Source organism: Aythya fuligula, chromosome 8, assembly GCF_009819795.1.
Source record: "Aythya fuligula isolate bAytFul2 chromosome 8, bAytFul2.pri, whole genome shotgun sequence".
NCBI classification, from domain to species: Eukaryota; Metazoa; Chordata; class Aves; order Anseriformes; family Anatidae; genus Aythya; species Aythya fuligula.
This window is the reverse complement of record NC_045566.1, coordinates 28,544,932-28,563,429: the sequence shown is the minus strand read 5'-3', so window position 1 is coordinate 28,563,429 and position 18,498 is coordinate 28,544,932. Positions and strand designations below refer to the sequence as shown.

Here is an 18,498-nt window from a genome sequence, read left to right as displayed (position 1 = left end):
GTGCAGATGGAAGATCTCTTTTAAGTGGCCAGGACAGTATAAATAATGCATTATAATGCTGAAAAACACCTGCTAGGGACAAGAATGGAAAATAGCTATTACACACACTGGTTAGATAATTATATTGTGAAACACAGCAAAATCTGTGAAGGTTCGAGGCAGATCCTGTGGGGGCCAGTCCGCCTTCTGCTGCCACAGGCCATCAGATTGGCATGGGCAGTCACAACTGGGTCACCTCCAGCATGGTAAATATGGCTGGGAGAGGGGGGAGGCATGAGAGCTGTTTTTCATTTGTGCTTGCTGATCTGGGCTCACGCTACCGTTTGTCAGGAGTTGCTCTCAGAGATCCTAACTTAAGCTGTTCTTAGACTAATTCTAAGGGTGTGCAAGGATAGTCATTTAAGCATCTAAGTCCAAATAATAAGGATAAGTCTGTATTTGTGCTTGAAAAGACCAAAACACTTATAATAAAGAGTCAGAAGCAACACATTTGAATTTTAAAATACGTAAAGAAGTTGCAACTTTAATATGAAAATACCAGATTGATAGTAGACCTCCTAGATGACACCATGTTACATTATTGTTACCTCAAATTACACCTGTCTTGGGGTTTTGGAAAATGTAGTTATGTAGTTTGCTATGGGACTGCAGTGGGTTGACCCTGACACTGCCACTCACTTACTTGCCTACCTCCCAGTGCAACAGGGGTGAGAACTGGAAGTGCCAAAAAAAAAAAAAAAAAAAAAAAAAAAGAAATTGCAAAGGTAATCAGTCACCGCAAGCAGACTGGTGCCCAGACAGTCTGAGTTGCAGTTACCTTGGAAAGCTACCTTTCCGTTTTTATTGCTGGGCATGTTGTGACATGGTAAGGAATAAACCTTTGGCCAACCTGAGTCAGCTGTCCCAGCTGTGCTCCCTCCCAGCCTCTTGCCCATCCCCTGCCTACTCTCAGTAGCAGGAAGAAGAGAAAGCCTTGATGTTGTGTAGGTAGTGCTCAACACTAGCTAAACATTGGTATTATCAACACTGTTTTAGTCACAAATCCTAATCACAGCAGCATGCAGGATGCTAGGAAAACAATTAAATCCCTCTTGGCTAGAACCACTACAAATGCTTCAGAGAATTTAAAGCAGAAAGGATGTCCAGGGAGCCATCCATGTGTTAGGAACAGGTTATGTTTATCTGGAATGCATTGGTGGCATGGATGTGCTCAGTAATCTATTTCATAAACATATTTTCTATCTAGTCATAGTTTTAATATATATAATTTTTCTGCATTATTACATCAAAAGAAATAGAACGTGTTGCAGGAATTCAGGGTAGATAGGAGGGGAAACATGGCTAAAAATTAGGGAAATAGGAAATTTATAGGAAATAGGAAAAGGAGAAGAGATCCTTCATATGAATACTTCTGGTCATATGAATACCCCAGTGATATTTTAAAATGTATCCTCTACTCTAGTCACTTCACTAATCATTTTTAAAAGAATACACCACAAAATCAAGGAAAAATAAAATGCTTGTTAATGTGATGATGGTCTTCTGTTGCCTCCTAAACTTACTGGAATGCTCACTATCAGAAAATACTGTTTATATGAATTTGCTTGTTTGCTGCAGTATTGTAATGCGGCCACTTTCTCTTGACTGCCTTCTGCCAATGCAGTAGTGTGCTATAATATGTGCACTGAGAGGAAAATAGGATTATAAGATGTTTCTGTTTGAAGAAGTCTTTCATTTACTTAGCCCATCATCACTGTGTTATTTCTAGTATAAAACAAAGAAACTGAAAATAAATAATTTGAGGGTAACCTAACCTAGATTTTTCTCATTCCATTGCCTCACAAAAATAGCACTGCCTATCAAATTAATAACATCATGCATAGCCTTCAAAAGTAAACATCCCCCACCTGATAACTGAGATACTGATCACAGGATTGAACCTAGGAGTTTGTATTTTATTTATTTTCCTTCTTAACTTACAAAGCATTTATTTCTCATAGAGGGGGTGGATTGTTAGCTATAGCGACCAAAATTTCCATAGTAGCGCTCTAATCAGGTTTCTCAGAGTCAGTGCATGCATTCTGAGGGCAGACTTTGCATCATGGCTGCAAAGTGGGTGGGTACCAATTACCCTGTTTGGGTAATGGAAGTTAAGGCTGACACTTAACGATACTTCAGACTTTTACTTTTGGTAGCTAATACTGAGCTAGTGCTGATTTTTGGAGATGCTGAACATCAACTTTTTCTAACAAAAGCCAGCAACTACTACCCTGGCCAGCATGTTCCAATACTTCACAACCCTTTTGGTGAAGAAATTTTTCCTAAATGTTTTAATTTTTCCTGAATATAGCTCAGACTTTCATCAAAAAAGAAAACTTCATCCTGCTACAGAGAAAACCAAAAATGTACAGCTGTGGGATCAAATCTGACAAGAAATTGTAAACTTACTGAGCTTTTTCATGCAGTCTCGAAGCCTGGTTTCTAAACTGAGCACCCGCTGGTGTAGTTCCTCATAGTCATAAGCACCAATCTCTTCCTGAATCCCAGTGAGGACAGCAGACAGATTCCTAATTTCTTCCTTGAACTGGGTGATTAGTTTGGCATCAGTTTTGTATTGTTCCAGAACTGGGATCAGTGGTAGGAGCTCATCCATCTTTTCTTTCAACTCCTGTTAAAGGTAATCAAATGCGTATTAGAGCAGTTTAAAGGAATTCAATTCTCTTATTCCCTTGTATGTAATATTTATGCCTCATTATTAAAATGACTCGAAAATGACTATTGATTTTAGTTAGAGCTATTATTTCAGTGTACTGTGAAAGTCTTAGAAATCTCAGAATTAATGGCAGTAAGCAGTAGACAAAATGTGTGAGATGATAGTTTATTTCTACTGAGGTATATGATTAGCTTGCGGTGATCTGAACCAGACCTGTTGAGGGTCTGACTTTCCATCCAGAGGATATAAACCCCCATGGACTGTATCTTCCTTGAGAAAAGGTGATTAGACCTGAACACCTGGTGACAGTCAAAAACATCACACCTGTTCTATAGTGGGTAAGCTGTTCATTTGTATTTCACTCCTTAGAAATACTGAGTTCATTTTTTCCTAAATATCTGTTGGACCCTGTTTAGTTCTGATCTGGACACAGTGATATATACCTCTTTCTTCTGAAGTGAAAAATCCATGGTTCTTAAACTGTTTCGTACTTGCGGTACTTCTACATCACTAGGTGCCTTTGAACTTCCTCAGGCGTTCTTTGTTCTGGACTGTAGCAAATCATTGCTATGTGCAGTTGGTATTGTGTCACCACTCCTGTTCCTAAATATCGATTAAGGAAAGCAAGGCTCCACTTGGGAATTTTTGGTTGCCCCTTTCTCAGACTTTTGTCATGTACGTTGAGAATTTCTCTTTGTAACTTATAATGACTGCTTGTATTTTGTTTTTGTAATAATTCTTTTAAATTCAGTAAACTTAATCTTTACTATATTAGTCTAGATTGAGGTTTTTTTTTCTTTCTTTTTATTTTTATTTTATTATTATTATTATTATTTTTTCTGTAGATAACCTCAAAGAATCCTTGCAATCAAAAGGTTTTGCTTTATGAAAAGCTTGTAGGTTTGCCCTTGATTTGCATATCTGTTTATATTTTGAGAAAACAGCAGGACTTCTGTGAGCAAATGCCAGAGGCATGAGGAGATGCAAGCCTGGACAAAACAAGAAAAAGGGTGGAAATAGAGACTTGTTAGGTACTAGTATTAGGTGATAATAGAGACTGAGAATGGATGAGGACACACAGGGAGAGGCTATTGAAGAGATTAGAAAATGGAGTCCTGAAGGAATAGATGGAGTAGTCAGCAGATTAAAAGGGAAAGCAGAAGAGAACTAAATGGATGCCTAAGCACAAGGAAGAAGTGCAGAAGCAAATGTGGTCAGAAGTTTGTATAGTCAATGAGATGCACGGAGATATGTACAGTTTGTTACACCACTTGTATAAATGGATGCAATAAACATAGTAAAACATTTTCAAAATAAATAACATAATGTCAAACAGAATGCTTTTCTACTGAGGAGATGTATAAGAAGCTGATAGGCAGGGTTGGCATTAGATTTGCTTGAAGATCTGCCTCTGAGTTTTTACCTCTCAAACGTGTTCTAGAACAGCTTGAGAGTTCTACGTCTCTTCAGTACTCAGCTCATCCGTGCAGTTTTAACAATCGTTTTCATAATGGAATTATTATTTGCTCAAAATAAAGACCTATATGTGGAGTTGGGAAGAATAGTTTGCATGCATATTATCTTAATATCTAGAAAGTGGCATTTTAAATTACAAAGAGATATGTTGTTATAAATGAATTAGAAACTATCATAAGTTTTCTTTGTATCTTTGGCTCTGTTCTCAAGGGGTCTTCCAATTATAGAATATTAGCAGAATTATTGAGGTGGACAGGAAGAAATGAAGAGTTTTTGTCTACGGTTAAAACTATTTTTCATTTGACTATCCTTATTAAAAATTCATCTTGAGCCTAATATATCTGTAAAAAACAAACAGTTGTGTCTTTCTTGATAACAACAAGACTAGGTTTTGTGATGTGGAATGCAGAGCTCCAAAAGCCAAAGTTTATATTTGATTTTGAAATGATGAACTCAGGCTTTGGTTCTAGGGGCACTAAGCAGTCAAAAATCATGGGTAAACCATGGATGGAAAAACAAAACTCAGAATGATGATGTGTTTAGAAGAATTAGTGGAATTCTGACAGAATTTATGTCAGATGAGGTATCATTTGATCAAACTGCTGTAACTTTTTTGGGGGGGACCAGACATCTTTTGCCTGGTGTGAATGCTGATTTAACAGAAATATGACCATATTCTCAAGTGTGACCTGGATCAAATTTGTACTATTTGGCTCTCAGAAACATGTAACCATAGCATAAAACATCTCACTTCAGTAAATGATATAAAGATGTTTTTGGTGTTTTCATGAAAAACAAAACAAAACGAAAACCATAGTGTTTGCTGACATTCCTAACTTGTTGCTGTGATCAGTGGTACAGGAACTAAATTGTACTGCAAAATGAATGGCTGGTAGGCATGTTCTGGTGCTTTGCACCTGCTGGTGTGAGGGGTTATGTTATATCAAGAAGTTCCTGTGTCTCAGGTAAGATAAAGCACTGGAATTTTAGTAGGCTGAATTTCAGAAAGCCAGCAGCATGTTGTGTGATGTTGACCTTCTAAATTCCTCTATCATTTGATTGGCTGGAAATCTGGTTTATGCTCCTGGCAAACTATCAAACTGAGGTTAAATGACCAATATAAATACTGAATATTTAAAAGGTTAGAATACTGCAGGAGTCTGCTACCTTTGACATCACATATCAGACAGTCAAATTTTGATATTTTATTCAAGAAAAACTATTATGAGGATAAAGAATATATAATGGCATTATAGAAATGTGTTGTAGCAATGAGTGATAAAAGGAAAAATTGCAGAGCTTTACTACCTGAAAATTACTAGAACTATGTGTTCAGCCTCCTATATGAAGAGTGATGACAAAGAATAATGTTTGGTAGGCAGATTATTAATGTACTTAATTCCTAATGCTATTAAGTACACAATATTCAGTGTCTCTAGAAAATAAAATAGCTATGTAATTGTTTAGGTATGTAACTTTAATGCTGATTAGAAAAGTATGTCCATTTTGTGTTTCATGAAGGGTTTAAATATAAATTTTGTTAATGTAAGCTTTGTAATATATTTTTTAGATTCTATCTTGCTGTCTTGCAACCTGAAATGCTGTTTATCAGACTTGATATTTGAAGAACTTAACTATGTTTTTGTAAATTTTTCTTCTTAAAACAACTTCAGATACATTTAAGTGTTTTTTTTTTTTTTTTTTTTTTTCTCTCTCTCAGAATACACAAAGCTGTTTTGTAATCTTTGCAACTCTCCTTCCTCACAAAAAGATTGGCTTGTGTTTTTTTCTTGTCATTAAAATTCCTTATAAGTCTTTTTTTAATCATACAGATGCGACTGGGAATGATTGCCCTCCTCCCCTATCCCAAACTCAGAATAGCAAACCTTCAGACATGAAATTAGATCTTAATTCTACTGGATAAAAATGACAACAACCTGATTTATTATAGGCTTTCTTCCCTTCTACTGCAGTGAATGTCAGGCAGCAGTAAAAGTGCAGAACTCTCTAGTTACTTGCTATTAATTCCATTGGATCTGCCCATTTATCACTGGAGCTTGAATGAATATAAATTTCTCAGTATGACATGCACAATGATACAGGAAAAACAGGAATCTGTTTCTAGTGACATATCTCCAATATCTTAATAATTAATGGTTACTTCCTAGTACAATTAAATTGAACAGAGCAAAAGATTATTATCATAAAGGAAATCTTATTACGCTTTTCATTTTAATGTTGCTCTTGTATGAACATTTCAAGCTGAGATCTTAGCAGTCCATGCATTGCTGCTTAGTACATCGCTTCCAGCAGGCTTTCAAAGTTATTGTTAAAATAAAACCTACTTGAAAATGCTTTGTCATTAATGTCTTCCGATCATCTTCAATTTGCCGAAACTTGGCCTTCAGCCCTTTCATTTGTGTTTCCATTTTTAAAACATACTGGAAATCCCTCTGAGTCCGTAGATTTAAAACTTCAATAGATTGGGACATATTCTGAACCTGTTAAAGAAGAACACTCTCTAAATGCACTTTTTGTTGCTTTACTTTTTTTTTTTATTTTATTTTTTTTTCCTGCTTAGATAGTTAAATGTCAGGCAATAAAATGTACTTATGTCAAGGCTTATGGCAAGGCTTTAGCTGTGAGTCACTTATACCACGGTATAGGTTTTAAATTCCATAACTGCATGACCGTACAAAAATTGGGAACAGGGCTAACAGAGGGCTAGCAGGACTGAGATCTTAGAGCCACAGAGTATTTGGATAGTTTCTTTGAGGTAGAGAGGGGGATCCTTTCAGCACCATTTTCAATGGGCTGGAAGAATGCTGTTAAGTGTTAGAGGCTACTTTGTCTTTTGTAGTAGATGCTGCCTGTTCTTCAGGATGCTCCATGCAGCATGTGTTTTCTCCTCCACTTGAGGAACAGGACTAAGATTAGGAGAAAATTTCTGGGCTGTTACAAAGAGTGTGATTTTCATAGCTAGTAGGCATTGGTATAATAACTCACTATAAGGAATACATGAGACTGTCCAGAGATAAGCTGGGATGGGACCATCATTAAATTGGGATTTGCTTGTGGTTTTACAAGTATAAAATTAGAAACGTTAGCCAATTATTTTAATAGTAGAAAAGCATTTTTTATAGATAAGTGACTGTTCAGGAAACTGTAGTACTGCAAGTGACCTCATTTAGCACTTTCACTAAAATGAGGCAAGGACTTTTCATCTGGAGTTAATTATATAATTATATTATATATCTATATAATATATATGGATATATATATCTATATATAGATAATTATAATTATCTAACAGTACCTATTATAAAAGCAATGCTTTTCCCAGTCATAAATATGACACATTTTGCAAATGCAGTTATTATTTGTCAGTAAGTGTTCCGTCCACTAAAACAGGAAAAAAGTGGACTATGAAAAAAAAAAATTAAGAATATTAAGTGCTGTATTGAAGTTTTGTCTCAAAAAAAATTGACCTTCCTAATAAACCACAAAAGTAGCAGTACTCCTGTAGTCTGCAAGAGCATGTAAAATTTAATTTAAATTTAAATTTTGTATTTGAAATTAATATGTTGCAACCTACGGACTGCGGGGATTCAGAAAAATATATACTTAAAATAGTACAAATCAGCTTTTGGACAGTTGCCATTGGCAGTTCCAAGAAGTATTTTTAAGTGAAAAAAGTAATGTTTTTATTTCTTCTTTGCTTTCCAACTGTTGAAAGCAAGCAAATAGTCCTTTGGTTTTGTGGTGACACACGTGGTCCACAGGTCTGTAGGTATTTTTGTTGACAGACAAAGCCACAGGTTTTTCTCTGTGACTTCATTTTGTACCTGTTCTCAAGCTGCATCTGCTGAGTATCATGAAATCTGTAGGAATGGTGAGTAATAGGGCAGGCATGTTGTTAAAGATGAAAAACATTAATAAGGCTTAAAAATTACTGACTGGTGGTCATAGCTGACACATTTACTGAATTAGGTCTTATCCTGGATTCTGATTTTTCCTACCTCCTGTCATGGATAGTAAGTGGAAAGCCAACTAATTGAGTTTGGTTGGGATTTTTATCAGTTTTGGAACAATATGAAGGTGGTGTGAACTCCATTCTAGGAGACTTTACCCTCACCAATGTATTTAGCTTGGAAAAATTCTGATGTTTTATTTTCTTGGGACCCTGAGATAGAAAAATAGCTCATTAAAACCTGTTAATATATTCTGTGGAGGAGAGGGCAAGGAGAAATAACTGAAGATAGGTACCAGGAGCAAACACGACTGCCTGTCCTCCCATCTCCTTTACATTTCTCCTTTCTACATTTCTACATTTCTCCTTTACATTTTACATAAGATGAAAAACTTCTGAGAAAGGGATTGTTCTTGGGAAGTTTCTAAAACTACTTAGTTACATGTCATGCTACGGACTCTGTCAAAAACTGAAATTAAGTCCCTCCTGAAGTTCATGGAGGTTTATGAAGGGAACATCTGCTGGATTTAGCATTGGTGTGATTTTTCTATAGCTGAAAAAATATTGAAAATTGTATGCTGAAAAATGCATATTTATTTATTTTTTTGGGGTCTACATTTTATGTTGCTTTCTGCTGTTGCTGTTCAAATGCTCTGTCTCAGTCCCTCAGGTTATGAACTACTAGCTGTTACACAGTAACTATAAACTTGGTTACCTACACAGGGAATGCAGAATAATAGTTTGTGTTTTCATGGTTGCAGTGTTTTTTCAGTTCATACGAAATAACAGTTTACCAATTTTAAAATATAAACAAGAGTGGATAATACTGGGAATAAGAATTGGGTTGTTTAGACAAAATTTGCACCACCGGAGAACGAAATAAATAGTATTAACTGAGGAAATAAGAAATAAAAATAACTTAGAACTGTTTCTCATCTGTACGGTCTGCTTTGATGGTGCTGTCATGTCTGTATCTCATTATTTGCTGATAAGAGACAAGGAATGACCTTCAAGAGACTTACACGTTTGAAGCAGCAGCTGTAGTTTAAATCCCACAACAACGAGGAAGTTTAAGGTGGGATTTGTAACTGTTTTGACACAGGGAAAGTCAGTCCTGTATATGTGTAAGAAAGGGTTTGGGGAATGAGCACGAGAAAACGCAACTTCAGTTTGCTAGATAAGTGGCTTGGGTTGACAGAGGTGTGCTATGAGGGAAACAGACAAATTACGATAAGTGGTGAAAACACAGGTGGGGGATATACCCTGAAGGAATATTTTTATAGATAATGCTTCAGGGCACCATTATATATTAAACTTAGAGAGACAGGAGTGGATTTCCAGGGGAAGTTCAGTGATCAAAAGGAGAAATTCATTGGGAAGACTTACCTTCTCTAGCAGCTGTCTAAGTTGTCTGCTCTTGGCATCTCTTGAACATAGGTTTTGTTCAGGTGCAACAACAGTACAAATGCAACGGCCATCAGGATCCTGGGCTGAACTATAAACTTGCCACCCTTCCTTGGGGCTAATCTGAGTCTGTAACACAACAACAATAAAAATAAAGGGAACAGAACAGATTTCATTGCTGTTTGAAAACACCACCTATTTTTCTTTATGTTTTGCCTTATATATTTGCAGTGAGGTTCCTCCTAGTCATCACTCATTATCCTCTTAACTAATTAGGCTGGTGATTTTGCACAGTTTTGCCATGTTGCACATCTGCAGAAGAGTCTCTGAGCATTGCTTCCAGTGTGGGTGAGAGCAGTTTCCTGTTAGTGATTCAGCACAAGTGGTTGATGTAATTCTTCGCAGTGGGATGGTAAGGTTTTTCATTAACAGAGAACAAATATGTCCTTTCAGCTTGAATGACTTTTACTTTAGACTAATGGAAACAACAAAGACAGAAAAGAACAAATACAAAATCCCAAAGAGAAAGCACAGTCTCTGTGACTCACGCAATAGGGAATTGGCTGGGAAGCGGTTCTGGAGGTGTGTTAGCAGGTTTGCTCTTAAAGATGCAGCACACAGAAAACTCTTCTTGGTTGACTTCAGCTACACGTACACCAAAGGGAAGATGGGCAGTACTGAAAAGTACTAGGTTAGTTTAGATGATGGGGGGTGATGGCAGGCATGGCACATGGCAGGAAAGGCATCACACTGTCCTTTACTGGCACAGAATTTTAGAAATTCTGAACCTCTTCTTTTTCAGCAACCACCATCACAAAGAAGAGCAAAGCAAAAAACTGTATTTCAGAGCAGGCCAACACTACACTGCCTTTAAAGCTCGTGTGATACCTTGCAAGAGTAGGTTTCTATCTGCTTAATGGGATTTACAGCACAGCATCAGAACGAGACAAAGCACCATAATCAGATGATCGAACAAATTCAGGTGAGGGAATGAAAACTAATTGGCACCAGAAATATTTTCAGGCTGTAATTTCAAGCTAATCATCTGCATTATTCTTTTCTAATAATACAATATTTGCTGCTGAATTTTACAGTGCAGTTGCTAATGGATGACATTGAAATATTTTTGATCTGGATAAAGTTGGAATAAATTAATTTTAGTATGAAATTCTACTTGGTGTCAGCACAAAGAGTGATTGTTAAAATTGGCAAGCTTTGATATTGATGCTTAGTGAGGAGTAAGTTGCATAGTTCCATGCCTCAGAAAAGGTACAGTATCTCTATAGACTGAGGTCAGAAGGAAAGGTAGCAATATTTTTCTGAGTATCAGTGCAATGTTAGAGAAGAGCACAGACTTTTTGTCCCCCACAGTGTCTATTTTGAAGAAGTCATTGAAGACAGCAGTGGCCTCTTTTACTGTGGAGTTAACTAAAACAATTCAGAACTGTATTGTTCCCTTGTTTTGCAAGGAAGAATAAGGTATCATAGCGTAGATGACTAAACAGAGGACAGTCAAACCTGGGTTTGATAGAAAGGCATATCCAGAGGTCAGTGCTAAATTGTTGTGCTCTTGCAGCCTTAATTCTTAGGGCACAGGTGATCTAGTTTAAGACATGGAGAAGAATAAAATCTAACCAAACTTACAACTGGAGAGATGATTTAAATTAGATTTGAGCAGCTACTAAAATTGCAAGCTAGAACAACTGAAACCTCTTATAGCTGGTGACACTTGTGAAGTGTAAGCTCTGTTCACAAGTTTCCATGCTTCTCTGTAGAAAGGCTGCCCAGTGTGCCCATACAACAGCAAGTTCTTGTTGAAGTTCAGGAGTCTAAAGCTTGCAATTGTAATTCCTACAGAACAGAAATACTCCGTATATTTTATGAATAAACTGTGATATTTGCGATACCTGCTATTTTTAGATTGATAGCAACAGATTTTACTGCATTCAAGTGAATAGAGTTCTCTGCAGTGGGGAATGGATGCGATAGCAGGATCGTGCATGGTCATAGTAAAGCAATTACAGTCCATGCTGTATTGTCAAAGGTATTTGTATATGCTAACAATATGTATCGGTGTGTTTTGTCTGAGAAAATTATGTTTATTGATTAATTTGGCTGATATTTTCTTATGGCACTTAACATATATCTTGATTTAAAAAAAAATAAAAAATGAAGTAGCTATTTGGGAAAATATTTTTCACAGTGAAAGACCTTCAGGCATAATATGAATGCGTTGTGATGGGCTGCCCATGCAGAAATGAGTGCTGAGACAGCAGCTCCAGTGTGGGCTACATTTTTTTTTCTGGTATTCTTTGTTACCTGTGTGCATGCTATTGGGGTACCTTTGTTAACTAGGATGGGTAATATGAATAATTACAGAGAAAAATAAGCATGTGCAGGTAGGTGCACTTAGCTTTTTTTTCTCTCTTTCTTTTTATTTATTTATTTATTTATTTTGAATTTTCTTTGTCATTTAATACCTATTTCAAGCAGAAACTGCTGTGCCACATGGAAAGAGCTAGAATGCATCAAAACCTTTTGAAAACTGCTGAATCTAGTCTCCAAATGCACGCTTACTGCTGACAAGCCTTAGTCAACAAATGAGAAAAGAAATAACGAGTGGTGAACAGCAGCAATGACGACAAATCATTCTAGTTCTTGGAAATCTGGGGAAAACAGAAGAGTCTCTACAAAGAGCCATATTAATCTGCCTTGGCAGGCTGCTGAGTTACAGTCACTTTACTTACCTTACAAAGATTAACTTTTTTCACTTGCACTCACATTCTGATAAAGCTGCTATAGCTGCCTCCATTGTTACTAGTAATTGGGCAAATGGAAACACGTATACTCAGTATCAGTGCTTAAATATAATGATATTTGTCAGTCTTAGGATTTTGGTCCTGGGAGTGAAACGTTGCTGAAGAGGGGGGTCTTTCCCCTGACCCCACCTCACCCTACATTTCTTCCAGCAAGGGGAAGAGAAAATGTTAATAAAGATGGGGAGGTTTTGCTCTTTTTTCCTGGTGCAAGATGTACAATTTTTGAGCTGTGTATAGGAAAGAACTTCTGGAGAACCGCTTGCGTGGCACCGTTCACTAGAGAAGCTGCCAGGGGATGACACTAACTTGACAGCTAACTTTAATTGACTGCTGCCAATTAAAAAGCAGGTAGTGATGACCACAGCATCACTGAGTACCTGGGCCATAAGGTCTCAGCTAGAAGCTGAAGTTTAGAAAAAGGCAGCAGATTTGTGGTGCTAGTTCTATAACAACACCCCACCTGATTGAAGATGGTATTTTTTCCACTTGGTGGATGTTGCCAAGCTCAGATAATCAGGTTTTTATGCTTGTGTCCCCAGCTCTCCAGGCACTCCTGCTAGCCCTCTTGAAACCTAAAATGTGCATATAAATCCAATGTTTGAGTTTGAAGAGCATTACTAAAATAATACTCAGGAAGCATTTGTAACATCATTGTTCCGACGAAGCCAAGGGAGGCATGGCAGTTTACACTACCTGGAATTTGAAAATGACAATATATATAATCATATATTAGTGTGTAAATATACATATGCGTACATGTTGCAATAACAAGTGTGCACCTCTTTGCTGCTCAATTGCAACCTTAAACTTGGATTTAAATTAGACAGGGAACCTTATTTCTTATAATATCACATTGCCACAAGAACTAGCAAGCTGTATTGTAGGTCAGTGGGTGTAGAAAACAAACTGGAGCTTTTCCTTGTCTTCTCACCTTGATGCCCTAAAACTTAAAAGAATTGTTTCTTACAATATAATTAAATTTAAAGTAGCGGTATTTAAAGTCTAAATGCAGTGGCTTTCTGCTGTAATGCTTTTCCTGTGTGCATATATTCAATTAATTAAATGTTGATTAGTTAATGCATTTTTATTTACAACTGAAAAATTAAGTTCTGTATATTGTGCTCTACTGTACAAACAGTTAACTATATCTTTTACATAATACACTATCATACAAACATCTGACTGCAGTTATAATAAAATCGTTTTACTAACCATTCAGAAAAAAATGTGTTCTAGTGTAACTTGCAGATAACTTATAACTAGGATAGTGTTCCTAGCTAAACTATTATTTTAATTTTTACACTTTTCATTAATAGCTAATACAGCTTTTCTGTAGGTCTTAATTAACAGAGGCTGTTGGATATGAGCATCAAACATACAAGCTGATATTTGTTAGTTGTACAATTACATTTCTAAAGTTCTGATACCCAGCTTCCTAGTACCAATTTTATTTTATCAGCTATTATTTGCTTAACTGTGCTCCAATAAAGAAAAAAATAAGAAAGGATCAGGCTCCTTGAATATTGTAGTCAATAGCTTATGTATAGCACTAATCAGACAAAAATTAAAAAGAAATCTTCTGATACATGTTTTCCTTAATGATGCAGTACATTTTTTTTCTGGAGCAGTAAACAGGCAAAATATCGAAGCAAAAGAAATGGCATTGCTGTGCTATTTTTAGCATTTCGCCCTCAAGATGAAGGCATTTGTTCTTAAATATTTAAGGATGCTATTTTAAAATCTTTTCTTTCATAGTAAGACCACAACATGCTCACCAATGTGCAGATTTATGATGCCCAAAAAGAAGCATGCATTAAGTGATGATAGGAAGATTAGTACTCTAAAAAGATTCACAAAGAGGCAACAGAGTAAAGCTTTTGCTGGCACTTCTATTTGCTCAGCATTCAGATGGATTGCAACACATCACAGCTACTTACTAGAGTATCTGAAGTGGGTAGTCTGGTGATATTTAGTCCTACCAGAGATGGGAGAGTTTGGGACATCCAGTTAGAGATCATTGCCACGGTACTAAGAACAGCACCAAGCTTCAGCAGTGGAGGGCTCATTGCTGTGGAGCTAATGAGTTTTCATAGTGACTGATTATCATCCCAGTGCAGGCTGGCGGTGAGAGGCGTGACTGCAGCACACGCCAGCCTCAGCGGGGAAGGAGAGCAAGGTACCCAGATTGAATCATCTGTTAAGAACACTGTTATCTTTATTTGGTCTCTTTCTTTGCTCTTACTAACAATGCTTATCAGTATTTATTTGCTATTTATGACTATAACACTTACTATAGGACTTGGCAGTCCTTTACATGCTAATAGCCATTGCAGTTTACAGTGGGAGATGGGATGAGTGAATTACCTCTTTATAGGTGCTGGAAAGTTAATTAGCACTTCATTAGTTTAGTCCTTGCAGAATGGACTAAAACAGTACATTTAGTCGTCCTGTCTGAAATTCAAAAGCACAATCACAAAACTGAAACAAAGAAAACAAAACAACAAACAAAAAACTCCCCACTCCCCATCGCTGTTTTGGTAGAAATATGCTCAGGTATACTTCAAAAGATGGTACAGGAACTATAGTTGTCCCGGGGGACAGGGGAAGGGTGAGAGCTGTAAGCCTGCCCATGAAAAGACAAAAGGCAGGCATTCTCAGAAACCTCACAAATACCCCTTGATTTGTTGATCTCACATAAACTACAAACATCGGCAACTTTATAATTTGCAAGGCATGTTAAGATACACGTTAAGATAGTATTTAGTGTTTTATTATTTTTATTTTTATTTTTTATTTTTTTTTTTTACTGTGCATGTTTTTACACTGAAAATTTTTGCATTACAGGGCTGGCAGACTCAGTGTGTCTTCACTGTTGTTAGGAATAGAAAAGAAGTTGTGGGTTGCTCATATAGCATTTGGAGGCTTCTCTTGGCCCTAATCTGCTGTTAAATCTGATGTTCTCTAGTGCTGTAGACTGATCTCCAGGTTCAGTAGCAATTAATCTTTTTCAGAAACTTAGTAAGTGTGGGGGAAAAAAAAGTGCATAAATCATTGTGTTGAGGTAGCTTTCCTTTTTCTTTCCTTTTTTTTTTTTTTTTTTTTTTTTTTTTTTTTGAGTTATTTTAAAAAGAAGAAATGCTGAGTAGGGATTTCTAATGGCAATTATTTTAGAAAGAACTTGCTTAAAAATTTGCAGAGATGGACTACTGTGTATGCTTCCTGAGGCAATTATGGATTTAGTTTGTTTCTGAATTTGTGTCCAAAGGAGTATATTTTTCTTAAAGAACTTCTACAGTTTTTATGAAGGAAACCTGTAATAAAATGGAAAGGGATTCATTTTAGAGCAGTGTGCCATCACAAATGCAAACTTCCTATACTTACTGTAAGTATAAACTTATAGCTTACGTGTAAACTTAAACTTGTAGTATCAGTCTTGCAAACAATATTTCAGATTCTTAGATCTTGTACACCGGTCAGGCTAAATTGTCTCTTCCAACATTCATTTAGAATGATTTCAATCTCTTGTTTAACAAAGACACACGGAAAACTAGTTTTTAAAAAAGAAACAGAAAACCACATGGAGGGCTATTATCTAATCTTACAAGGGGTCTTCAGGCACAAGGATTCAGCAATGGAATACACCGAGAAATTCCTCGCATCCCAATGTTATATATTTTCTGGGAGTCACACAGTAAGGTGAGCTGCAAAATGTTTCAGGTACTCAAAACAAAAACACACCGAATTCACTGAAGAGGTGCACTTGAAAACTGAAAGAATGAGTTTATTTGGTTATATGCAGATTCTACACAGAAAAATAAGCTTTTTGCTAATTTCCATATACATATATAGACATGAAAGTAAAAGATCTATCTGAAAAGGATAAGTTAAAGTGTTAAACCTGTTGCAGTTTTAATTTTCTGATGCATGTTGAATGCACACACTTGTGTGCATTTTGACTTATTTCACATATTTTGGCAAAACTTTTGGGACAAAATAACGTACAAGGGCCATTTTCTCCAAAGAATTCAAATTGCTTTCAGATTATGAGTCAATAGCAAATAATTCTGACACTTGAATAAGAACGCATTGTGATTCTTTTGTTCAGTTTGAAATAAACAAAATCCCAGAAAAAAAAAAAAAAAGAGTTGCACTGGATCAGTCTCCTTGATTCATTTAGTTCCTTTTTTTAGCAACAGCCAGCAGCAGATGCTTAATAGAGGAGCATAAGAGAGCAAACATACTGCAATACTTTCCTTGCTGTAGCCTTCCAGCAAAGTGTGGTGCTTGCAGGGCCTGAGCTTGTAACTGTGTTCAGTGGCCTTTCCAGGAAGCTTTCCTCCATGACTTTCTCATCACTTTTTAACTCATCGGTAACTTGGGGTGGCACATCATCTACTGATATGGAGTTCTGCAGTTTAATTATGTCCTTTGGGAGAAGTATACTTACCAAAAGTTGTGATTAGACTGCAATTTTAAGAAATGCTGTGTTTAATTCCAGTCTGCTATTTTCCAATGAAAAATGCATTTTTGGTAAGTATAACCTTGATCTAATAGCCAGAACATCGTTTGGTTACTTAGTTGAAAAGAAAAAAAAATCATCAATGAGACTGAAAGGCTGGTCAGGCGTTACCTCAGCAGAAGGGCAGAGTGAGTGGAGGTGTCTGAGTGTCCAAAATAGAGTTCCTGTACCTATGGAGATATTTTGTGGCTCAAAGTTGGGTTTTGTCCTGTGGAGCAGATGGGCTTGTGTTCAGGCTCCGTTTTTCCCCTCTGAGCATGAGGTTGCTGTGCAAAGTAGTATGGCAGAAGAAGTACACATAAGATCTTTTTAACATGACTTGAAGGATCAAGCATAACATTTTATTAGAGCAGCAAGAGACAGAAAATGTAATGGAACATCACTGAATTCAACCTTCAGCATTGACTTTTTTTTTTCTCTTTCCCATTTTAGGGTGTAGTTACATAAAATGTAAATCACAAATGTGGGAATAGAAATGTTGTTTTTGCAGAGTTACATTGTTTAGAAGGAGGGAATGTGGTACTGAGATATGCTTACAGTAATAAGAAAGTTTAGCAGGCGACCTTGTAAAATGCAGACAATCAGACTCCTTAGGACAATTAGGTGAAAATCATGGTGTCGAGTCAAGTCAGATAAGTGAAGAAACATTACCACTTCAAGCAGTAAAAATGTCAAAAGAAATTTGAAATTTAACAGGCCGGCGACTGAAGGCCATGCATTGTTTGTGAAGCATCAGATAGATTGTGAACGTGGATTACCCACTCAGTGGGGAAACAGGGGAGGGTCCTGCCATCAAAAGGTATATAAACTGTGTTTTGGAACTAGTAGATGCGCTCTCTCTTCAGCTTGTGGGGCGCCCGCCATTGCAATCGCGAATAAATTACTACTTCACTGAGATCCTCGCCTGAGCCTAAGTTACTGGCTACGGAGTGTTTCTCACACAAATACAGAAAACTAAGGCTATAGAGCAGATATGTGAGTGCCATGTCATCAGAATGTTGAAGACCAGAACAGCAGCAATGTTGGACCTTTAACACCTCTAAAATTCTACGTAAGATTAGAAGGGAGTGAATTTCAGTCAAGTGCAATTGCCCAGGGCCATGATATCAGTCAGCCTAAAACATAGCATACAATGTAATATCATGAAGAAACGTAGACAGAAACATAATAATCACTTTTGTCTCTAATACGATTATAGGTGCAGAATTCAGATTACAATATCCAGGCCCTAAAAATGGAGAGAAAACATTTGAGACAGTTTTCTTCAACAAGAAAACTTAATGGTCCATGAGAAATCATTAAGACTACTGGATGAAGGAACAAGAAAGATCTGCTCTCAAGAGGTCCCCCAATTGTGTAAAGGTATTTACAAACTTTGCTGTGTTAAAACTGTTGGAGCAACTTGTCAGAGGCTGGGTATTGAGCAAACCGTAGGACACACATTCTAAATGCCTGATAATCCAAGATACATGTACCAAGTGCATAAGAGAAAACTAGAGTAAAGCCCTTATGGTATATTAACATGTGCACACCATAGTTATGTAGACATATTATCATGTTCCTATACTTATACATACTATTTATATTTATTCAATAA

At 36.7% G+C, this 18,498-nt stretch overlaps 1 protein-coding gene across 3 annotated transcripts in view; it reads right to left on the bottom strand.

Annotated features, from left to right (window-relative positions):
- The window catches only part of OLFM3 (olfactomedin 3), a 58,633-nt gene that overhangs the window by 8,831 nt on the left and 31,304 nt on the right, over window positions 1-18,498 (bottom strand). The window contains exons 1-4 of one of the 3 annotated variants that reach the window (XM_032192341.1): window positions 14,320-14,448; window positions 9,546-9,692; window positions 6,535-6,690; window positions 2,449-2,668 (exon numbers count right to left, since the gene is read on the bottom strand). In XM_032192341.1, coding sequence (XP_032048232.1) covers window positions 2,449-2,668; window positions 6,535-6,690; window positions 9,546-9,692; window positions 14,320-14,448 — 652 coding nt within the window. Of the gene's footprint in view, window positions 1-2,448; window positions 2,669-6,534; window positions 6,691-9,545; window positions 9,693-14,319; window positions 14,449-18,498 lie in introns of those variants that run through there. The other 2 variants (XM_032192339.1, XM_032192340.1) reach the window with 2 other exon arrangements.